Consider the following 25,879-nt stretch of genomic DNA (forward strand, 5'->3'; position numbering starts at 1 on the left):
ATATATATACACAGTGAAGGTCAGTGGGGTCCAGTATTTTTAAAACATGATAGCTTCATCTCAATGATGACAGAATTTTAATTTTTGGGTGAAGTGTTCCTTTTAACATACCTGCAAACTTGTCATTTTTGATTAGACTGTCAGAGAGTGAATTTGTGTTTTCATTCAGACATTTTTGTTCAGACCAATTATATACAACATAATTTATTGAGCTGAAACTGAAACTGAACTGTAAAGTTGTTTAAATCATAGTTTGTATGGTAAATGTACAGTTTAATATGTTACTGGTGTTGTTTCTAAAGAACGTATTTTCCTAAACAACATAGAGTTGTAGTATTTTAATATCACAATTTTCTGAAACAATTTCAACTTCCGATTCCTAAAACAAAAAAAAACAAATTCAGGTATGTTTAATGAAAATGCACTTATATTGTAAATGCATGTTTTAGATCTTTTTGTGAATGATTCATCCATGTATATTTCATGGATGATTTTATTTTTTCACAATGATTTGACCTTCAAACCTGATCATCTGGCAAAACGTCAAGACATCTTTTTGGTGACATATGCCGGACTTCCCCTATAATTTAGTCAGTTTATACCCCGCTCATACAAAATCGACAGCAAGCTTGCATTCAGATTTGCTCTCATCCAATGAACAATCGATGGATAGTGCCAAGTCCCCATCCTATATTTTACAAGTGTAAAAAAGAATAAGAAGAAGGAGGAGGAACCTGAGCCATATCCCCATGCAGATATTTGGAGGTGGACTCTTTTGATGTGGGAAAGTAAGAAACCATCCAGAACAGCCTAACAACCACATAGCAGAACCATTCTTAAGCACCGCAGCAAAAAAGTATATGCAGTACACATATACTTCACATCTAATGTAATGCTTGTATCATCCGCCAAAGGCACTTTATACCACAAAGAGCTGTTGATATGCACATCTACAAAAGTTCTTCTCCATGCTTTAATGCACATACATTCAGCCGAACATAGTTCGTATTGAGTTCATTTTGAACACATCTATAAATTCTGTGAAGATATTGAAACCCATGTGCACTGTTGCTTGTATAAGGCTTTCTACATTTTCTGCTTAGGCTGTGTAGAGTGACATGATGCAAGATCATGAAACTGCTGAAACAGTTTTTCCTTTTACACACTGTCGGAAGAAGCCAATTGATAAAATGCTTAGACTGTAAAAAGTGGGGGGGGGGGGGATTAAATAACACAATTAATTATTGATCTCTTCTGAAGGCAAAACTTGAACTTGATTTTTTTCATAGTTTTTATCTGAAGAAACAAGGATGTCTGCATGTGCAAAAGACGCTTAAGTGTTGTGAGCGGTTGCTGTATGGTTGCATACTTCCCCAAGTCAAAAGAGTTTATCTCGACGTCTTTATTGTCATATACTCCTGAAACTTTACAGTATATAAACCACATTTAAATATGGGAGCAAATTCCCTAAATTATCATTAACTCCCACTTAAAGATGTGATGATTGACATTATGGTTACTGTAAGAACGTTTTGGCAAGTTGTGCATGACATGTTATGACATTAGCATTTGGAAGGTCCACTTATTATAATAGACACTTATTAAAGATCTTTAGGCTCGGCTCATAAACTGATCCAGTTAATGGAGTTAATAAATTATCCAGGTGCATGTTGTGATATACTGGTATGTGGCTTATTAATACATTTGGATTTAAGTTTATTATGGACTTGCTTTTATTTGCTCGTTTTTTATAGCAAAATCTAGCAACACTACTGAGTTCAAATGTACCACATTCCCTGCGATTTCCTTCACTGCACATACAGGAAAGAGATACAACTCTGATCTGTGTTTAAATGAGTCATTAACAACTAGTTGTTCAGTTTGGTTCCCTGCACGTTGCATAAAAGTTTTGTAAATGCAGTTGTCACTGAATTTTTCAGGAGTTCATTTCATTGTAAAAAAAACAGCACTAAAAGGCGAACTGAATACTTAATTTAACTGTGCTGTGCTCGTGGCCATGCCATTCTGATCTGGTTTATCATCCGACAGGGGTTTGTTTAAATCCCTAACATTAAGTATGAATAGTGTGTACAGAATAGTAATTAGCAATTAGCAAGCAGTACTACACACTGTACGGTTGTTGTTGTTGAATTTAGGACATTCCAATACTCAATATCACATCAAAACTGTTTCTACATGACTTATATTTCCTCGTTTCCTTTTATCTCTAGGTATTGTACAAAGAAAAAGATTCAGAGCGGGCTCCCCAGGTCCAGCTGGTGAACGGGAACCAGACTCACTTGCTGCTTTTAAAAAACCTTAGCAAGTTCATCTTTTATGAGGTTCAGGTGCTCGCGTTTACACGTGTCGGAGATGGACCACCCAGCCTGCCCCCCACAGCTGAGAGAACCAAGGATGATGGTAAGCAACCAATAAAATCAATGCATCGCCCACTGAACAGAACACATCATCTAATTCTTCACACGTTCCCACTGGTTATGAAAAATCATACACGCATAATAAAAGCAAAAATAAATGTTCGCGCACACATTTGGTCAAAATTAGACTTTGAGTGAAAGCTACCCATTTAGCAGATGTTCCTTCACACACTCACACACCGGTAAACACATACACACACACACATTCATAATGGTAGCTCATAGTTCATGCTCTGGTGGTTTCCAGCTGTGCCCGACATTCAGACTGGCATTACCTCCCACGTGGCTCCAGACACAGACAAACACAAACGCATGCTCGCTCACACACTCGCCTGTGCCCCCACTGCATGAAACCTCATCCTGCATCACTGCATTCGCTTGAGTCACCTGCCTGAACCACCTCTCACTCGCTCGATTTTCTTATCCCAGCTCACTCAAAAATCACTAATGAGATCTCAATCTGTTCTCAGACAGAAGTGGCATTAAAGGGTGACTTGTGAAATCCTCACACTTTTCAAATATATATATATATATATATTATAATTTTTTTTTTCCTGAGAACAAGTCTCCAGTATCTCATGTGTGTCTCCTGTTTGTCAACTTAACCTAAATTATTCAATATACAATTATTAAAATGATTATAATTATTTTAAATATTGTATTTATAATTAAATTGTTGTATATCTAATGTCTATTTTTTTATAATTATATTCTCAGTTTTGTAATGAGCAATAATACAAAAAAATACTTTTAATACAGTAATCACCCATTTTTAATTACAAAAATAATCATCATAACTTAAATTAAAATATATATATATAATTATATTCTCAGTACTGTGATAGGCAATAATAAAAATGTTGTTGTAATACAATAAATCAATCACCCATTTTTATAAAAAAAAAATTAAGCATATATTAAATTACTCATTAATAAAATAATTCATTATTGTATTTCTAATCATTGTATTTATAATTATATAAACAAATTATGTTTTGGAATTATTTATAATTTATTTGATTTAATTTTCATTTTTTGTAATTATTAAATGTTCAGTGAATGTTCAGTACTATGGATTAAATATTATTTTGTATATTTACTATATACTATATTTAAAAAATATATATTATTAAATTTAAATGCTGTTATTTTTTGCATTGCAGTAATGAGAATGAGATGTTTTTCAGATTATGGTAATGAGAATTTGGAGGAAAAATGTGCTTAGTTATGAAACTATATGTCATAATGACAAAAAAATAGACTTCTTTTAAATCTGAAGTGAAATATGACACAGGCATTATTTGACCGTTTTCATGAGACTCAACCAGGTGGGAACCTCATTAAGTCTCCTGAGCTATGAAAGAGCATCCTCTGAGCAATAAAATTTCCTTCGGAAAGTTTCTCTCAGAAATATGTACTCTCATGTATGCAATATATTTCCACGGCAAGGGGAAGTAAGCTGCCATCTTTCCCTTTGAAATGAGCGAGTGTGTTCATATGTGGACTGTGGAGTCTTGCCAGTGGAATGACAAATGCCCTCTTTCTGTCATTTTTCTTAATCGGCTCAATGGAGCAACATTCATTCGGAAATGTACAGGGATACCAGGGATACCAGATACTGGAATGTCTATGTGATTCTTCTCTACACACACTGACTTACACTTACACACACACACACACACACACATATCAGAACTAGTGGATTACCAGCGCTGTTGGCCTAGTGTCCACTGGCAGAGTTAAATGTGTTTGATGAGGGATTATGAAACACTAATATTTATATTTATGGATTTAAGGAATTAGAAGTTTACAGGGAGACTTTGTGTGTGTGTGAGAAGAGATTAAAATGTCATATTTATCGTGGCCGAGATAAAAGCTTGGCCCCACAAACAGATGTTTGAAGTGTTTGAAATATGTGCTACATTACAAGAAATCAGAAGGTATGCTACAGTAATCTGTTTTAAATGCATGTATCCTCTCTCTCTCTCCCTCCCTCTCTTCTCTTCAGTTCCCGGGCCACCTGTCAGGTTGGTGTTTCCAGAGGTACGTCTCACGTCTGTTAGGGTTGTCTGGCAACCTCCCTCGGAGCCAAACGGCATCATTATGGGTAAGAGAGAACATTAATGTTACACAACCAGCCACACACACATTTACCTAGCCATATTAATAGGACATATCGCAGACTTCCGTTTTATTTAAATAAAGCTAATTATAATAATTTTGCACTAACCCTAAAAGAAAACCTTTCTGCATAGAAAGTGTATAATAACTAATGGATTTAATATAATATTTTAATGAAAAAAATGCAAATGTAAAATAATTTAATAGATTTTTACCTTATAAAATGTAATCTCATTTCTGTTTTTTTATTTTATTTTATTTATTAATCTTTTTAATCTGTAAATATTTATAGTAATAATTTGTATCTTCTTTTTTATTTCTTCCATATATACACTTCAATTCAAACATTTGGGATCAGTATTTTATTTTATATTTTATTTTAATTTATATATTTAATTTTTTTTATTTTAAATTCTTTTATAATGCAATTTATTCCTGTTTATGCCTACACCGGACACGAGCGGCGTGACGCGACAAAATACTATAGAACTCATTATAATCAGTGATGCTGTCTACACTGGATGCGGCGCGGCATGACACGACAAATCCCCGACAGAAAACTGCTGCTGTGTTCTATTTATAACGTATTGACACAAATTTCAAATGATTTTCAACGGTCGCTTTGTCGCATCCAGGGTAGACAGACTTTAACTGTTGCGGCGTGGCTGGTGTAGACATGCCTACTTTTGTTCTGCAGACGTTTTCCTCTTTTGTTTTTTTTCCCGCCATCTCCACCTTTCTGTCATCGCTCGGCTCGGCTAATGTCCGTCATGTGCACTGAGCACTTTCTCCTCCACATCATGAGTAGACATGACCCTTACTGCTGATTGGCCAGAAGTTTGTTTTGGTACTCGGCCCGACTCAGTTTTCTAAAGCGTTTTTTGAAAAAAATATTTTTTTTACACTAAAAAAACCCTCTGACCCTAAACTTTTGATGATAGTGTGGCTAGATTCAGCCTAATTATGCAAAGTAAATACAAATAATTGATATATCAGTGGAGAAATAAACATAAATAGAAACATTCCATAGGGACAAATGGGGAGATTTAGCTTATTTCTATCATGACAACTCTTGGAAGATTTTGGCATGGTAATGAATGACAATTGGCGCTTTTCCACTGCATGGTACGGCACGGTAAGGTTCGGTACGGTTCACTTTTGGGGAGTTTTCCACTGGGTACAGTAACTAGTACCTGGTATATTTTAAGTACCACCTCGGTCGAGGTTCCAAGCGAATGGTACCGTTACCAAAACGTGACGTGTTGACTCTGCTGATCACTGATTGGCTGGAGAGAATCGTCTCTAACTGCGTCATTAAACTTGCGATATGAGACACAACAGACCCGCTAGATTTAAATCAGCACTGCCAGAGAAGGATTGAACGCAACTGTTTTGAATGAGCGCACCTTTTTTAACAACCAATGGCTGTTTAGTGGACTGTTGAGAAAGTAAAGGTATTCCTCTCATTGATAGCTGAGGAACGGATCTAGCGAGAGCTTGATGGAGCATCGCAGAATGAAAAAGTTTTTCAGGAGTCACGGCAGTAGAGGCGGTACATAACGACATGTGAATAATCCTGCCCACTCTAAAGCGGTAAACTGCAGTGGAAATGCAAACCGAGCCGAGCCGAGCCGTGCCATGCCGAGTCGAGTCGTACCACACAGTGGAAACGCGCCAAATATTAATGTATTTTGTCTTTGGCGGAATTGATATGCTATGCTGCTGCTGCTGAATTGCTGCTGCGGTTGGTTATTGCTGTAGTTGTAGATTATTGCTGCTGCTGCGAGCAGATACAGGAATTTCCTATTGCCAGTGCATACAGCGATACGGTGCTGTGAGTATTTAAAACACTGCTGCTGCACAAATAGCATAAAATAAAATAAGCCATAGCAGATCTATACAGGTGGAGCTGGGGAAGGTGGTGTGGGTTTCAGAGGAACTCTGAAAGTGCGCTGCAAAATGTTCAAGTGGATGCTAACCATACATTTAAATGTAAAGTAGCAAGCTCATTGGCTGTGTTTGCAATATGAACCAATCAGCTTGTGCCGAGTTGTTTAATGATATGAATATCATCAGTTACGTTAAGACCCATCAGCCTGCGCCATCTAGAGTTTCATGAAAGAACTAGGCATTTCAGTGTAAATTTTCCAAAAATATAGGTATTTAGCTCAATTATAATTAAATTAACAGCTTTTGTATTTATGTATTTACAAATGTTATAACTCATATCCTTGTAAAGGCCTCAAGAATGTAATCTTCATCTGCAGTAAAAATGCAATTTGAGGCCTTAAAGAAGGTGTGTTTGTTCCCATTGCGCCCTGGGCCATTTGAAATGTTATTATTGCAAGGACATGCTGTGTATTGCATTGGAGTCAGTATGTACGTGTGTTTGTTATGAGATTTTCTGTATTGGGATTTCAACCGTGTATTGAGATTAAACCGCCTCAGTTTTGCCGTTATCAAGATTACGGGCCGTACAGACACTGATGCACAGCTATAGATGACTGGATTATGGACACTTAACCACCCATGATGGATCATATAATCCCTTAATAGTGATAGAAATGTGAAGCCTCTTTACCTCGGATGATCTCTTGCCTTCTGTCTCTTTTCTACACACACTCGCACACAGAGCTCTCTGCTGATTGGATCAATCGCTCCCTGTAGGATTGAACGTTATAAACCAAAGATCTTCAATCAGAGAGGAGCTGTCAGTGTTCCAGCGCTCATTTTATCCTCTCTGATCTTTGTAATATATTTCATACATGAGTATACACACATAATGTGTCTTTCACAAGGGGTATATCATTCTTCTATGTTGATTTTCCTCAACAGCAGTCAGTTACTCTCGCAATTATTGAACGTCTGACTGTACAGTGCGAATGAGGCGTCGATGCAGTATTCATTAAGTGACCTTGGAGGGATTTCAGATAGCAAATCTATAAACTGATTAAGAACAGATCATTAGGTCAGATCATCATCATTATACTGAAAAAATAAATGTCTTAATGGAGTAGTTCACCCAGAAATAAGTCTTCTTTTAACCTCACTTTCTTTCTTCTGTGGAACATTTTCTCAGTTTTTTATTTTATTTTTGAGGAATATCCTGGACGCTTTTTTTTAATAATGAAAATTAAGCAAGTCTGGGACTGTCAGCCACTAAAACAACAACAAAGCATCATAAAATTATCCATATGACTTATGATATCCCATACTTCTGCTGTCAAGCAATATAAAAATAGGAAATGTTCAGGACAAAAATGGGTTACACTTTATTTTGTGTTCTTGTTACAGTGTAATTATACATTTGAGTACTGGGTAATATTATTTAACTATATGTACTTACTATATGATTAGGGTTAAGATTAGAGACTGGCTTAGGGTTACTTGCATGTAATTAGGCATAATGTACTGTTATCATAATAGTAAGTAAGTACATGTGACGTGTAACAAGGACACCTTAAAATAAAGTGTTACCCAAAAATGTGTAAAATTGTGATGAAGACTATCTGTAAACAGTTTATAAATATGCTGTATATTATATATATATATATATATATATACACTCACCGGCCACTTTATAGGTTCACCTGTTCAATTGCTTGGTAACACAAGTTGCTAATCAGCCAATCACATGGCAGCAACTCAATGCATTTAGGCATCTAGATGTGGTGAAGACGACTTGCTGAAGTTCAAACCGAGCATCAGAATTGGGAAGAAAGGGGATTTAAGTGACTTTGAACGTGGAATGGTTGTTGGTGCCAGACGGGCTGGTCTGAGTATTTCAAAAACTGCTGATCTACTGGGATTTTCACACACAACCATCTCTAGATTTTACAGAGAAAATATCCAGTGAGCGGCAGTTGTGTGGACGAAAATGCCTTGTTGATGTCAGAGGTCAGAGGAGAATGGACAGACTGGTTAGAGATGATAGAAAGGCAACAGTTACTCAAATAACCACTCGTTACAACCAAGGTATGCAGAATACCATCTCTGAACGCACAACACGTCGAACCCTGAAGCAGATTTTACCATCAGTCCAGGGACTGCAGATGCAAAGTAGCCTTCTGGCTAATTCTGGCACATTGTACATTTATGTATTATTGATGTGGACCAAAATCTCTGAAGAATGTTTTCAACACCTTGTTGAATCTATGCCACAAAGAATTAAGGCAGTTCTGAAGGCAAAAGGGGGTCCAACCCAGTACTAGCAAGGTGTACCTAATAAAGTGGCCAGTGAGTGTATATATATACACGTGTGTGTGTGTGTGTGTGTGTGTGTGTGTGTAGTATGCTAAACATGTCATACAGCACTGGTGTAATCTGGATATGCTACTGTTGCTTTACTGCAGTGTAACTTTTATTCTAGCTCTTAATTGAGTTTCAATGGTAATGTATTGAAAGCAAGAGCCTGTTGGTGAATATTGAACCGTGGATTGAGGTCCCTCTGGTGTCTATTTTTGCTCTGGCATTTAATTTCTATCTTTCTCTCTTTGTCAGTATCTCTCTCACACATTATCATTCTCTTTTATTCATCTCTTGTTCTCTGTTAGGCTTCTCTCTATCACTCTCATGTCTTTTTCTCTTTGTCTTATCCTTGCCTTGATTTGTATATGGAGTTACACATATAATTGTGTGTCAGGCTGGTCTGGATGTTCAAACAAGTTTTTTTTTTTTTTTTTCCTTCAGTGGAACACATAAGGTAACATCGTGCAGAGTCTTATGGATTGCTTTTATGATACTTTTATGGTGCACAACATCCATTTTGCACCGCAAGCTCTCCATACATTGTACAGAAATTGCTTGGAAAAAGCGACAGGTATGTTATTCAAAAATGTTTCACGTTCCACAGAAAGAAACTCATAAAAGTTTGGAGTGATATGAGGATGAGTAAATGATGAGCTAATCCCTTAAGCTGGGATAAGAGAAAGTATTTTAACATTTGAAAAAATTGCATACTTTCATTCTCTTTGTTGCTTTGTAAAAACAGATACAGCTTAAGCAGTAGCTGTGTACGCAACTCCACGTGTATTAATGAGATATTGATCATTTCTGTAACTTCAAAAAAAGTTCAAAATGCTGTGCAGAAACTCATATATATGTGCTTTTGCAGTATACATAAAAAGTAAGCTTTTTGATGGAAATTAATGCTATTATAAAGTGATTAAAAGTGTAAATATTTTCAACATCAATGCATCCTGAAAACAAATTGGCCACAGTTTCCACAAAACTCCTAAGAAGCACAACTGTTTTCATTGATAATAATAAAAAATATTTCTTGGGCACCAAATCAGCATATTAGAATGATTTCTGAAGGATTGAGTGACTAGAGTAATGATGCTAAAAATGTAGCTTTGCATCATAGGAATAAATTACATTTTAAACTTTTAAATTGTAATAATATTTCACAGTATTAAAGTCTTTACTGTATTTTTCATCAAATAAATGGAGCCTTGGCCTTTTTTTTCAGAAACATTAAAAAAATCATCCCAACCCTGAACTTTTGAAATGTAGTGTATATTTATTTTATTTACACACACACACACACACACACAAATCATTCTGTATTAATGACAAACAAACAACATCTTAATATCAAATGTATACTAATGTACCATTATATTTAAATGGTACCTTAATTTACCACATAGAATATGACTGGTACCGCCATGAAAGTGTCCCAAAAACATGGTGTTTATGGTACCACCATGCTTTTTTGTAATGGTCTCTCCTGCTCTCCTTCTCTTATAGCGTTGAGTGTCCGCTGTAATGTGTCCAGTGGTTAGGGATCAGTGATTGCTGTGGTAACAGGGCGCACAAATAAAATGTGCCTGACCGAGGGGGCGACGATCCGACCAATTACACGGCTTACTGCTCTCACCACGGCAACCCAGACATTAAAAAATGAGTACCGAACCACCTGGCATGGGTCACAGCTCTACCATGATAGATGAGGGAAAATACAAAGCCTGAACAGTTGATTGTTGGCCATTTTTTGTCCTTTTGCCTCCTTCTCTCCATTTTCAGGGCAAAAGCTACTCTGAAACAGCAAAGAAAAGGAGGAAAAAAAGTGTTCAAGTTGATTTCTGCTTCTAGCGTAACACACAAAAAAAGAAGGGAAAAAAAAGGAAAAAGAAAAACCATCAAAAGAGAGAGCTCAGGAACAAGTGGGAAAAGCAAAAGATTTTTGCATAGGACCCTCTGGGCTTTTTGGGCTGGGTTAGCGATGGCCTCTTAATAAAGGAGGATCTTAGCGAGCTTTGCATTCGGAGAGGGGAAGAGAGAAAAGGAAAGAAAGGGTGAATAAGAATCTGAGAAGACAAGGCAAAGGGGAAAAAAACATTGAATTAAAACCAGCCTCAGCTCTGTAGCGCCATGCTAATCCTCCAAACGGACGCTAACACCAAACGCTCCATGTGACAGAGATAAGAACGTCTCTCTTGGCCATTCTGTTGATTCCCCCGTTTACAAGGCACTTAACTCTCTCAATCTCTCCAGCATCTCATGTCAAAAACACTCTTGCAGCTGTAATAAACGCTTCCAGGTTAAAGCATGCTCTCAGTCTGTGGAGATCTTTCATGGGACACTTTGGTCTTAGCATCTGCATTAAAATTAAATGAGCCTTGTCTGCAGTTAGAAGAGGATATTAACTGTTATGAAGGAAGGCGGCTGTTGCGAACTTGTATAATGACCTTACGTATTTAAAAATGTGACGCCTCATATGTTTAGACCGTTGTAATGATACACACCAGATGGATTGTTGTAAGCTGATTTGAAATGAGTTGTGTGGTTTGTTTGATATATCTGTATGGAATATTAATACTGTTCTGTTCCATACATTGAAAGTCTGTGAGAATGGTTGCCATCAAGCTCCAAAAACAGCATCATAAAGCATTTCCCATCAATTTTCTTTTGTGTTTCTGCATATTAAAATGATGATAATAGAAACAATAATTATATATTCATTATAAATAATTATGGATTATTTATAGAAATAATACAATTATTATTATTAATGATTATAATAATGATGATGATTATTGTTATTATTTTTAATATTTATGCACACATAATAATATTTACGATATTTATTATTAATATTTCAATAATATTATTATTCATGTATTATTATTAATTATATTTATTATTATTATTATTATTATAAAATAATCATATGAATCGAAATTAATTAAGTATTCCCTTATATGAATAGTATGTATAATTGATCATAATAATAATAATTTAATTGATTAATATATTCATTATTTTGTATTATTATTACTAATAATAATACATGTATAATAATTTAATAATACTAACAATATGTATTATTAACATTGCAATATTATTATTAATTTATTAATATTATTAGTGATGCTGATTATTATTATTATTAAATAATAATATTAATAAGTATTCATTATTATTGAGAATTTCATAATACTAATATGTATAATTGACAATATTAGTAATACATTCAAATTGATTTAATTTTATTAATATATTAGTATTATTGTTAATAATTAAAAACAGATAACACCGTTTTTAACAATTCTCAGAAATCATGTTTTTTCATTGTGCATTCCAATTAATCTCAATCAAACTGCAGTTGGGTTATTTTGACTGGGTTATAAAATAACTTTTTAAAAAAACAGTTAACTAACACAATAAAACACAATAAAAACATGATTTTTGAAAATTAAAAAAAAAGTTTTTTTTGCAAACAAACTCTTCGAATATATATATATTTTAGAGTGACAGTGCAAAGAGTTAAACAATGTACTCCAGCTGTTCTGATGTAATTGTGACTTTGTTACTGCAGGTTATCAAATTTCTTATCGTTTGGATACCAACGACCCCAACAAGTTTACCACGGTTGAGGTGGGATCCAACGCGCGTCAGTTCACAGTGACAGGACTGATTCCAGAATCGGCGTATGTTTTCCAAATCACAGCGCGCACTCAAAAGGGCTGGGGACCCTCGGAGGAGGCCATCGTCATAACGACAGAAAAAAGAGGTATGTTTGAAGGATTAATGTTCGATTGTGTTATCGTCTACTGTAGAATTATTTACATTAAGAATGACAAATTGCATGTGACTAAGGCTAAAACCTCGCTGAAACGCTCGTACTTCGTGGATTCAAATGTCAGCTGATAAAGCATACTGTTAAAACAGCATGTGGCCCTTCGGAGCTGACTGCGTTTAAACCCGAGCTCAAAATTAGCCACGAGCCAGGTCTGTGACACATGCATATGCCCAGCAGTGACTCATTACACATGTCCCACAGAGCGGCCACAGCCCCCTCGACGACTCACCGTGCCTCAGAAAGGGGTGGAGTCTCATAAGCTGCGACTTCATTGGACGGCAGGGGGAGACGGCTCTTCCCCAGTGCGCTACTTCACCCTGCAGACATTAGAGCTGCCAGACGGCGAGTGGAAGGCCCACACATCCTCCATCGGTCATAATAACACCTCCTGGGAGGTGGATAGGTAACACACACGCACATATCTCTCTCGGATTAGTCATAACTGCCTGTGCGGCCAACGGCTGGTACAAGAACAGTCACTATTTATAGCATAATGTGCTTTTGCTCTGACAGACAGAAGACATTAAAATACACAGGATGGAGGTACACTTGAGCTTGTTGTAAGTTTGGGATATGCAGACGTGGAAATAATTGAAGCTATAATTCAAAAAGGAAATGTTTTAAATTGCACAACAAGAATGTAACAAAATCATTTTTTTGGACATGATTGAAAGGGTAATGCCATGTTTTTGGACCATATTAGAACCATGCTTTTTGTTTTGTTTTTGAACATGGGTGCAAAGGTAATGGCATGTTTTGTTTTTTGTTTACATACAGACAGTATGTGTTGTTTTTTAGGACATGTACCATGGTAATACCTTGTTTTTTGGCCTTTTTTCCAGACTGTTTTTGTTTTGTTTTGTTTTTACTTACACCATAGCAGTAGCATGGTATTTTATCTTATTTTTGTATCACTTTATTGTTTGAAATAATGGTACCATTGCAATGACGTATGTTTTAGATACGTACCATCAAAATGTTATAGAATTTTTTAGGATATGCACAATGCTATTCTCTGAGCTATATGAATAGCACAATTATAATAATGATTTAGTCCCATGGTATTGATTCCATCACTTTATCCCGCAGTACGGCTATTGGGTGAAAGAGGAGAGAGAATGAAAAGGATTAAAATTGAAACAACCTCTATTGGACTGAATCAAACAAAGCTCTTCAATCTAAAAGAGTGAAATTACACAAAACATGTAGGGCATTTTATATTATAGACATGCAGTGACACTGATGAGACATCATTAAGAATAAAAAAGAGAATGAAATCGTCAGACAGAGCGAGAGTGAGAAAGAGGGAGAGAGAGTGCAATCATAATCAGACTGACCATCGGGTGGCCTGATGTCTAATCACACATCCATTCAGCTCCACTCGCTCACTAACCTGTTTTCTGCTCTCCATCCTCCAGCACTGCAGCACTAGTTCATATTCTTTCACCCTGCCTGTTCGTTCTTCTCATCATCACCTGTCTGATTCATGCTGTCATCTTCGTTTATGTCTCTAAATGTCCACTTGCATTAAGGGAAAAAATATATCGAGTTAAAGGACTTGCCTCCCCGTAACACCATCTTTCTCAACCTGTTTTGTAATGGAACCATGGGAGCATTTCTGCATTCAGTACCACTCGATTACCCACAACCCACATTCCTGTCCTTTTAATTACCCACATATGCCTTTCACTGACATTCAATGACTCATCGTAAGCCATCTTCTGACTGCAAAAGGAGGCGCAGAAGATGAGTCTGAAGCGGCATGGATAACATGCAAAAGTGCATTTGCACAGACCATTTAATGTGGCACAGAGCCGGAATAAATGTAAATGTATTTATACGGAATCACGATTGTGAAAACCAATCACTATGCTTGGAGTACAACTCTACTACCCTTACTATTTCTGCAATATATACAGTAGTTTGCACTGCTACTATACACTGTATGCTGATTTTAGAATGCACTAAAATCTGTCATATGAATTTCAATTTGTATTTAATGTAATTGAATTTATGTGCATTACCATTATATTGTACATTACAAAAGTTTGAAGCCTGTAGGATATTTGAAAGAAGCCTTTCAAACACACCCAGGCTGAATTTGCTTAATCAAAAATACAGTAAATAGAAACAGAAACACTGAGAAATATTATTTAAAAAAAAATATATATATTTTACATTCTAATTAAAAAAAAATTAATATTCTTGGCATGGCAAAGCTGAATTTTACCGTCTTCAGTGTCACATGATCCTTCAGAAATCTATTTATTATGCTAATTTGGTGTTGAAATAAATTTTATAAATTTTATAATTTTTATAATTGTTTTTATAATTTTATCAGTGTTGAAAACAGTTGTGCTGCTTAATATTTTTGGAAACCTTTTTTCAGGATTTTTTGATGGATTGGAATATTAAAAGAACAGTATTTATTTAAAATATAAATTTTACTGAATCTCACTGATTCCAAACTTATTGAACGATAGTATATATTTCATCATATTTAATAAATCAACTTTTATTTTATGGGCCACAGTGAAGGACCACTTCATTTCCTGCTTCATTTCAGAGAGCCGATTATTACATTCTGAATTTTTCCATACTTTATGCAGCAACGTAAATGTCCCTACTGAGACTTGCCTATTCAACCATAGTTTGTGTGTCTATGCTGCTACAGTGCTTTGCTTCAGTTTGTCTCGATTTCTTTCTTTCTCTGTAACACACGCATTTTTCATAATTGCATGAACCGAGTGTTTTGAACCAAGAGGATGTTTGTGTTCGAACCATCTTGATTCTCAGAGGAGTAAATGCCTCCAGCTATTAAAACAGAAATGCCACTAACAGTCCTCGTCTTCAACGCCCTAATTATGAACACACACACACATACACACGTAAACACTCACAACGACACAAGCACCCTCGCAGTCCTGATTCTCAAATCCTTAATTGCTCACTTCACACACATGCACACACACAGACTCAAAGTTTCCCTGATGGCCCACTTTGATATACATTACCCACAACCCTGTGTCCCCTTCCCACATCCCCTCAAAGTTTGAAAAGCAATAACAAATCTGTGCAGTTGACTAATATTAACTCATTATAAATGAATAGTAAGCCATTCTTATAAACATAAAAATCTTAAGAAATATTCAAGAGTTTGGTATCTGTTCAAGCACTTGAGCAAGACATCGTGGGTTGAGCAGACATGTCTACACACAACAGATTGGGATGTGTTCTTATGACTATATTTATAAATGCATTTGTATGATCTTACCTGTTGTAGCAAGAGCTTCTACCTCTGAATTTCTCAAAAGAAGTCTAAAAATGCATTACTTATGGTTCCTGTTGGTACTTGAGAATGATCTAATGTGTGATTTAAAATGCATCTCTTTTCTTGTAGGCTGAAGCCATACACCTCTTACAAATTTAGAATGATGGCCACAAATGATGTGGGAGACAGTGCCTTCAGCAAAGAAACTGAGCCAGTTACCACTCTGCAGGATGGTAATACTAGATTCTGTGTGTTGTGCAAAGTGCTAAAAATTATAATTTTTTAGAGTGCTTTTTGGATCTGAGTATTTGTGAAAGGATCTTAGTAGATAGTATTTTTTTTTTAATTTGTTGTATTTGGAGGAGAAAATGTAGATAGAATAGTTGATGGATGAATGGAAGCGTGTTATTCTATCTACATTTTCTCAGATTGATAGACGGACAGACAGACAGACAGACAGACGAACGATAGATAGATAGATAGATAGATAGATAGATAGATAGATAGATAGATAGATAGATAGATAGATAGATAGATAGATAGATAGATAGATAGATAGATAGATAGATAGATAGATAGATAGATAGATAGATAGATAGATAGGCAACCAGCTTCAGCAGATTTATTAGTTTTCTCAACGTCTTGTTTTAAGTTTATACAACAAAAAGTTGAGAAATGTCCTAAAAAATAAGTTGAGGAAACTCAAAAATCTGCTGAAGCTGGTTGCCTTAAAATTGTTGTTTTAAAATTTGGCTCAACTTCTTTCTTTTTTTTACAGTGTAGATTGATTCATTAATTGATTGAATGTGTTTGTTCATGTGTTTAGTGCCAGATGAAGCACCTGTCATTTTGAACATCAAACCTTCAACCACAACATCTGTGATTGTCCAGTGGCAGGTAAAACATTGTAAAACAAAGATTTAACAAGGGGGTTTTTTCAGTTTTTTAACAGTAAACCTTGTTGCCGTGTGTTATGGGTTTGCCTTATCATCAAAACATTGTCTAAACAAGGCATCTTAGTAGGCAGCATAATGTTGGAAGAGTCCTCATGTGGAGACCACGTCTGTGATGCTTACAATGTCCACTAAGTTTTGAAACGGCTTTGGCATGAGTAGGTGTCACAGGAACTTTTCCTGTCTTTCCATTTAACTGAAGGTTCAGGGGTTCAAATTGTCCAACAACATTTAATAGCAGACTTGTGTGCAAAGTATTCAGCTGCCCTCTCAATGTTAATTATGTTTGGCAAGCAGGTTCTTAGCCTTACTCTTTACCCTCTAATTACTTAGCAGTCGTTTCACGTACCTCCTCTATCTATTCACACACATACGGATACATTTACAAAGCTGGCCTGTTTTGACCCCATCTTAATTAACTTTGCCTATAACACTGATCACATACTAAATAAGACACATCCATAATAGAATAGGAGAGTGAGAACGCATGTTAGAATGAGTCAGAGTAAGAACAACCATATCAGGCCTTTACTGACCCGTGGTCTCAGCTAACATGTCCTTTGTTGATCTGGGCTATCTCCTGGGCTGACGTGTATTGTGCGGTAATTACTTTCTGTCACCGTCTCGAACTGCTAATTAGCCAGCAGCAGACAGCATAGGCACTGTCTTTAGCATTCTTTCATTAAGTAGCGTCACAGGTCATATGCTGAAAAGTCAGGTGAATATTTCCTAGCCTGAGTTAAATGGAGTAATTAAACGGCAGTTTTCTACTTGGAGACTGACTGAAACTCGATCTGTGTCTGTGATCTGCAGCCGCCTGCAGAGGGAACTGTCAATGGGATTATTGTGGGATATCGCGTGTATTACCGGGAACTTCCATGTGAAAACAGTCCAGACGAGCCAAAGACAGCAACCAACCAATCAACAATCAGTCCTGAGTTCAGAGGTTAGTCTGTCTGTCTGATTGTCTATAGTTCTGTCTCTCTGTCTGTCTGTCTGTCTGTCTCAATCTCTCTATCGATCTATCTATCTGTCATCTGTCTGTCTGTCTGTCTAATTGTCTATAGTTCTGTCTGTCTGTCTGTTATTCTATCTATCTGTCTCTCTGTCTGTCTGTCTGTCTGTCTAATTGTCATGTCTGTCTAATAGTTCTGTCTGTTATTCTATCTATCTATCTATCTATCTATCTATCTATCTATCTATCTATCTATCTATCTATCTATCTATCTATCTATCTATCTATCTATCTATCTATCTATCTATCTATCTATCTATCTGTCTGTCTGTCTGTCTGTCTGTCTGTCTGTCTGTCTGTCTGTCTGTCTGTCTGTCTGTCTGTCTCGATCTCTCTCGCTATCTATTTATCTGTCTGTCTGACTATCTCTCTGCTTTTTCCTTATCAGCTAGACTTTTTGTTTGTAACTGAAATTTTTTTTAATTGGATTTTTCTTTTTTTTTTAGTAGGTGAAATGTGTTGTTTTCGTAATGGTACCATATTGTTAATATATATATATATATATATATATATATATATATATATATTTTTTTTTTTTTTTTTTTTTTTTTTACAGTTATAAAAATATTTTGTCCATGTTGAGCTACTTTTTGTTTCAGCTGACTGTTTTGTCTTCTGTGCATATTAAACGATGTCCCTTTTGTAATTTCTCTCTCTTATTCTCTTTTTCGCCTCTCTCTCTCTGGGTTTATTTCACAACTCAAACAGCTAAGAGCACTTTTAAGACAGTGAGCAGCCCTTCATTAACAGAATTTGAATTAACGCGTAAGTATATTTTGATATTATTTTAATTGCGGAGTTGTTTCAATAGTTGTAAACTTTGAAGTGTTAACAGAGTCACATTCAAGCCCGAAGGCTTTCAAACTCCCTGTTCTATCCTCTGATCTCCTCTACCTCTATAACAAACACTTCCCCTAGTCTTTACGCTTTGTTGTTTAGCCTCTGGTCCTGTCACGATCTGCTGTGAAGAAGGGAAAAAATGTAAATCTATTTTGTTCTCCACCTCATTTCCACACCCTTTATCTCATATCCACGTCCCTCTTCCGTTGCCTAGTTTTGCATTTTTTTGGGGGTCTTTTTCTCTGCATTTCTCTAAATTAGTACCTCAACACTCTTTGACTGCACCTTCCATCTTATTTTTATTCATCTTTATTGGTGTTTTTCAGAGCTCAGCAAGTACAGACGATACACGATTGTCATGACAGCATTTAATGTTGTTGGAGAGAGCCCTTCAAGTGCACCTGTTGAGGTGTTTGTGGGAGAAGCAGGTATGTTTTTATGCCTTATTAAGATCACTTATATGACTCAGCTCTAAAACTTGAACCACAAGCTTTGGAAAACCCAGAGTGCTTTTTTGAAGTGTAGTTGTTTGATTTTAAATCTGATATCTGATCATCGGCCCTACTTGGTCTGGTCTGAGCACTTAGCGCTTTGGTAATATTAACGAGGAATGCATTTGGACACAAGTGATAATTGAATGTTATATGCAGTACTTCTTCAAAGTCACACAACCTGGTTTATCTAGTTATGAGCTGTATGGAAAAGAAAAGTGAGACTTGTATCGTGCAATGTAGACCAATTATCTGCACAACCCATTAGACAATGAATGCAATTAGTGCAATGAATCCATTTGGGTGACCTATTGATAATGTGTCACAGACCAGTTTCCACTATGCAGCACAGATCAATTTCACCAGCAATGTGCTGTCTGGCGTGGTATTAATATAAAAACAATCGGTTATGTCTTAAGTGAAGGTAAACAGACATCATAAATGTGTCAAAATATCAGATCTATGCTTTACCTTATTGTGTAAATATAGATAGGAATTGCTTAATAATATACTCCCTATATACTAGAGCTTTCCCGAATGCTGTATATAAGACTATATGACCTCTGTTCAGTCTATATGGCTGAGTTTGTATGTGAACCTGTGTCGCAGTGCATGTCAAACCTAATTTGATTGTAAACTCATCTGATATGTAGAGCGTTATGAAAGCCCATTACCTAAGCTAATTTAAAAAATGGGCCATGTGCACAAATCAGATTAGTTTGCACATCTGACCTCTCCCTAAGATCTGAATGGGATGGCACATCATTAAATATAGCATCCCTCTGGCATGACTTTAACACATAAAGACAACAAGGCCATCTTAATTATATTTCTTTCTTTCAAGGATTGTAGAATGAGGTGAAATGAGAATTTGACACATACAGCCCAAAATCACACACACACACACACACACACATGAAGCAACAGATCTATGAACTATAATATATGTGTGTACGGGCTTGAGGAGGAGTGTGTTTATATATTGAAATGGTTTCTATGTACAGAAAGTTGCATTTTATTCAAATATGTACTATACAAATAAATATTAATTCATAAATAATTACAATTGTTGCTACGTTAATGTATTATGAAAATGGTATAAAAATAAATATTTAACTATTTTACAGGGTTACATATTTTTATTAATTTATGCCCACCAATGTTGCATTTATTTGATCAAAAAATACTGTAGATACAGTAATATTATTAAATATTATTAAACATTTGAAATAATATTTTCTATTTTAATATATTTTAAAATGTAATTTATTCCTTTGATGGCAAAGCTGAATTTTCAGCATCATTACTGCAGTTTTCAGTGCACATGATTTTTCAGAAATCATTCTAATATGCTGAAGAAACATTTATTATTATTATCAATATTGAATACAGTTGTTCTATTGAATATTTTTGTGGAAAATATATATTGTTTTGGATTCATGAATAGAAAGTTCAAAAGAACAGCATTTATTTGAAACAAATCTTTTGTAATATTTTAAATGGCACTTTTGATCAATTTAATGTGTTCTTGCTGAATAAAACAAACAAAATATAATGCATAAACCATATTCTCTGTCGACTATTTTAATGCCACAATAGTAGCTACATGAGAAAAAAGAAGAACACCAAAAACTTGTTCTTGAATGAAAAGCTGAAGTTCAACAGCTGTCCTGTTTACAGAGACATTATATTTGACCATTTCAGTGTGTCAATAAATCACTAAACCTCTTTCCTTTCAGTTTAGTCACTGTACATTATGCCACAGAGAATGGCATCTGACATTTGGCCTTTATATGAGCAGATAGTCTATGAAGTAAATGGTTTTCCAACTGTGGTAGACTCATCCCGTCCACTGTTGACACATGCACGTTTGATTTGTTTGTTGCTCTGTTTAAAATCATAAATTGTTTGTGTTTGTGTGTGTGTGTGTGTGTGTGTGTGTGTTCACAGCTCCTTCAGTGGCTCCTCAGAACATACAGGTGAAATCTGTGTCCTCTAGTCAGCTGGATGTAGAGTGGCAGCCTCCACCTGTCGAAACACAAAACGGAAATATTCAAGGATACAAGGTGATGATCATTTTTTACCCACATACATACACAAAATATGATCTGTACAATTCACAAAGATGCTGAAAAGAAAAAATAAATGCATTATAAAGATCTTTGTTTACATAAGTAGTGCAGACAGCTGCAAGAAGGCATCGTGTATGAATAGCAATAAGACATAAGGTATTAATAATTCTAATTGTTTTTAATTCTATGTTTTTCATATTATACCAATAGAAATGACCCATAATTCCCATGCACTCGTTGTGTTTGTTACATTGTACACTATGGGTTGATCATTTTAATGCATGAATACATAATGCTCAGTTCGTTAATCAGTTGTGAGCCCTGAATTTTATCAAAAGTATTTCCAAAATCAGTCAGGCAGTCCATCTGTTTACCAGCATAAATAAACTGTCGTTCATCTGCAGTCTGTCTTCCCTTATCTCACTGTCATCTGTTGATTTCACCGCATTAGCTTCCACTGTTGTTTTCCTATTTACACCATCTGTACATCTGTCTCTCATAGAGATTTGAACAGGAACTGGTTATGAATCCTTCTGTTCTGTCCACAAACACACAAAGTATCAATTCATGGATATACATATTTCATTCAATTCTAATTTTAGCGTTTGTATGTGTATTTAAAGGATTAGTTTCCCCAAAAATGAACATTTTGTCATCATTTTTTCACCCTCATGTTGTTCAAAATTCATGATTTTTTATTTTTTTTTTACCTTGGAACACAAAAGAAGACATTCTTAAAATGTACTTAGTTGCTTAATGAATGGACAATGCAGAAAACCTCAAATATAGCACATATAATCTAAAAAATATATATATCATAAATATAAGAATATACACTAATTGGGGTCCGTATTTTATTACATTTTTTAAGGAAATGAATACTTGTATTCATCAAAAGCATATTAAATTGATCAGAAGTGACAGTAAACCATTATAATATCAGAAAGATTTCAATTTCAAATCAATGCCGTTCTTTTGAACTTTCTATTTACTAGAAAATCTTGATAAAAAAATATATCACGGTTTCCACACAAACCTTAAGCAGCACAGTTTTCAAAACTGATAATAAGAAATCTTTTTTGAGCACCAAACCAACATATTATAATGATTTCTGAAGGATCATGTGACACTGAAGACTGCACTAAATTGAGCTTTGCCATCACAGGAATACATAAAATTTAAAAATATATTCAGATAGAAGGTATTTATTTTAAATTGTAATAATATTTCACAATATGCATGTATGCATTTATTTGATCAAATAAATGCAGCCTTGGTAAACATAAGAGACTACTTCTACTTTTTTGATAACTGAAATTGCTTGAAATCTTCAAAATATACTGTTTTGAAATGTGGACATTTTTGGGTGAACTATTCTTTTAAGTATGTCTGTGTCATTCACTTCTTCCCTCAGATCCATTACTGGGAAAAGAACAGGCAGAATGAGACGGAGAAGGAGCTAGTTTTGTTTGTTCCAGAGACATCCGTGCACCTGAAGAACCTGACATCCTACACCAACTACCTTGTGCAACTGTCTGCATTTAACACGGCGGGGGACGGGCCGCTCAGTGCAGCTCGTGAAGGACGCACCCTGCAGGCTGGTGAGTCCCACTGAGATCCTGTTATGCTCATCCAGACGCATGAGCGCCAGCCAACCATCCGAGACGTGCAAAACATTATAAGACCATGCCATTCTCCTACTATTACTGCTTCCATTCAGAAATTAAATGTGGAGCTTGTTGCTATAACCCCAGTTAAGAGTCTTTAAGCAAGATTTGGCGAATAGAATCTGACAAAGCCTTTGATTTAAAAAAAAATGCTGTAACGCAGATGAAATGTATAGTGGCATACTTTGACCATTTGAATTAAAGGGACAGTTCTTCGAAAAAATTCTGTCATCATTTCTTTAGTCTCGCATAGTCAGACTTTCAGACGGAGGGCTGAAGGTCTGGAATCCATGGCAGCTTTTATTGGCCAAGGCCAAGGCATGTCAAACAACCAATCACAGTTCGTTTCATCCTGCGTCACTTTTTGGGGCGTGGAAATGTCGCCACAATAACAGACCAGTGTGTAAAACTATCGGACGTATTTTAAAGATTCTATGCCGCGAACTTTAAATATTTCACATACTTTTGAAAATCCAGCATTTAGTTGATCCTGATAAGCGCTCGTCGTCACAGTTGTAAACACAACGGCTTTCTTATTTTGTGAGGGGGTTTGGCGCTACGGCCTCTTTGTTTCCAGGCGGAACATTAAATTATTACATTTTTTTGTTATTTATATACTTTATTTAGGGGAGGTCTATGCTAAAATGTTTTTGAGATGTGGTTTTTACTAACTTCTCTCTGTCTTTCTCTCTGAAGCTCCTGGAGCACCCAGTCGTGTGGTATTTTCGGAGGTGACAGGAAGCTCCCTGAATGTGTCATGGGGAGCTCCTCTGCAGCCCAATGGAGTGGTGGAAGGCTACAGAGTGGTCTATGAGCCTACCGCACCAGTTCATGGTGAGCAGGATATAAGGAAGAGTAAGAGAAAACATGCAGTAAAATCATTATTTAAATTGATAAAATAAAAAGTCTTGAATTAATTTTTTTTTAGTTTGGAGCACAGGTATATGCTATTCATGTTATTCATAAAGTCGCATCATTTGACAGGTGTCAGTAAGACAGTTACAGTGGAGATCAAGGGGAACTGGCAGCGCTGGCTGAAGGTTCGAGACCTGATGAGGGGTGTGATCTATCGCTTCAAGGTTCAGGCCAGAACTATTAGTTACGGACCCCAACTGGAAGCCAATATCACCGCAGGACCAGTGGAAGGTATGCATAAATATAAATAATAATGCATAATAATACTTCCATAATAAATCCCACAATAATCGGGGAAGAAAGAAACATCCCCTGCAGTTACAGACACCAACGCTGGAGGCTTTCTTTGGATTAAATTAATTGTTGAATATGAAATGACTGCATGTAACTAGTGCATTTCTAAAAAACACTTTCCTAAAACCTGGACCTACCAGGAAGATGGCATTTCATTATTTTAATTCTTAGAATTAGTTGAAGATGAAATTAAAATAGGGCTGCTTGAACTTCATGGTTTGATTAGTGCACTGTAATAGGATTGTGATTTCATATAGCCTTTGAGCAATTGTTCATTCTCAAGACACAGCGCCTTCATTGTAGTGGGACACTGGGCCTCACACAGACAGCCTTCAGTTTAAAATGTTCTTCAGATGAGATGCAGTTGATTCATATAGGAACGGTGGACTCTGAGTGGTCAGTATGGATTATGAAGGAGTATGAGCTCTGGTGTAATTGGCCAGAATTTTAAGCAAACAATACAGTGTCACTAGCATATATTGCATGGTACTGAATGTTTCATTCATATACCATGGTATTAACATGGTACTCGAGGGTACGCTACCAGTCTAAAATGTGAACACACTGGAGTAAATGTATGTTTCTGGTAACCTTAAAGACCTTGTGGTTGAATGTAGCTTTGTAGATAAAGACATGTCTCTACAGAATTTCTTTACACACAAAAAAAGTTAATAAATAATAAAAAAATAATAATAATTAATGTATTAATTAGTGGATGAGTAGGACCAAATAGCAAAGCAAATGTAGCCAATGAGTCTCCAATATAAACATATAGGTCAATTTTGTACTTATAAATTTCTGTACTATATGTTTTTGTTTATTTGTATGTTGATGAGTAAGACCAGGTAGCAAGGCAAATGCAGCCAACAAGCCAACACTAATTTAAATAAAAAAAAAATAAAAAAACGATTGATTGATTGACTGACTTACAAGCTTGCTTATCATTTATATATATATATATATATATATATGTACATACACACACACACACACTCCACTCATTCCCTGAAAATGTAAGCTAGCAAGTGTATTTAAAACAGATTTCTTTACAGAACAAAATGTAATTTATGTATGTATGTATGTATGTATATATATATATATATATATATATATATATATATATATGTGTGTGTGTGTGTGTGTGTGTGTGTGTGTAATTGTTTTGATTGTTTTGTGAAAGTTTCATAATGTTGATGGCTTATTATTCAAAAAATAATAATAATAAAAATACTGAAGGATGTAGATAAGTAAACTTTTGACTTCAAAAATTACTTAAAAAATACCATGATTTTACCATGGTACATATCCGTATAACCATATCCAAAATACTATGGTAGTTTTTCCTAGTGATATGAGTATTTTGGTTGGTGATTAGTCATTGGCACTGGAAAAATAAACCGAGAAAGAAAACATTCTGTATCTGTGTTACATGGAACAAGTAAATTGAAACATGACATTTACGATCAGCTAGTTTATTTAAAAGGTGAAAGGATTTGTGGGAAATGAAGTGTGTTAACAGTATACTGAATGTGAGTGTTGTCAGGTCACAGCAGGCAATAAAGTACATGTTTTGAAGAAGATGTATCCCTACAGCTTCAGTGTGACCTTTATGCAATCTAAACCACTTTAGAACAGCAGTGCAGCCTGTCTTACGATCCCTAGTTGCTAAAGTACTTATTCAGTTATAAAAAATTCATCATTTTCCTTCCATCAGCC

The 25,879-nt window shown here is 35.6% G+C and overlaps 1 protein-coding gene across 1 annotated transcript in view; it reads left to right on the forward strand.

The window, feature by feature from the left end:
- The window catches only part of LOC306873881 (protein sidekick-1-like), a gene marked incomplete at its 3' end in the record, with an annotated part of 220,011 nt that overhangs the window by 189,451 nt on the left and 4,681 nt on the right, over positions 1 to 25,879 (forward strand). The window contains exons 29-41 of the mRNA XM_079423407.1: positions 2,232 to 2,421; positions 4,447 to 4,545; positions 12,382 to 12,576; positions 12,847 to 13,048; positions 16,046 to 16,149; positions 16,743 to 16,813; positions 17,683 to 17,815; positions 18,593 to 18,649; positions 19,051 to 19,152; positions 21,166 to 21,281; positions 22,702 to 22,888; positions 23,651 to 23,788; positions 23,939 to 24,100. Of these exons, the coding sequence (XP_079279533.1) occupies positions 2,232 to 2,421; positions 4,447 to 4,545; positions 12,382 to 12,576; positions 12,847 to 13,048; positions 16,046 to 16,149; positions 16,743 to 16,813; positions 17,683 to 17,815; positions 18,593 to 18,649; positions 19,051 to 19,152; positions 21,166 to 21,281; positions 22,702 to 22,888; positions 23,651 to 23,788; positions 23,939 to 24,100 (1,756 nt within the window). The remainder of the gene's footprint in view (positions 1 to 2,231; positions 2,422 to 4,446; positions 4,546 to 12,381; positions 12,577 to 12,846; positions 13,049 to 16,045; positions 16,150 to 16,742; positions 16,814 to 17,682; positions 17,816 to 18,592; positions 18,650 to 19,050; positions 19,153 to 21,165; positions 21,282 to 22,701; positions 22,889 to 23,650; positions 23,789 to 23,938; positions 24,101 to 25,879) is intronic.

Source organism: Barbus barbus, assembly GCF_936440315.1.
Source record: "Barbus barbus genome assembly, chromosome: 8".
Taxonomy (NCBI): Eukaryota; Metazoa; Chordata; class Actinopteri; order Cypriniformes; family Cyprinidae; genus Barbus; species Barbus barbus.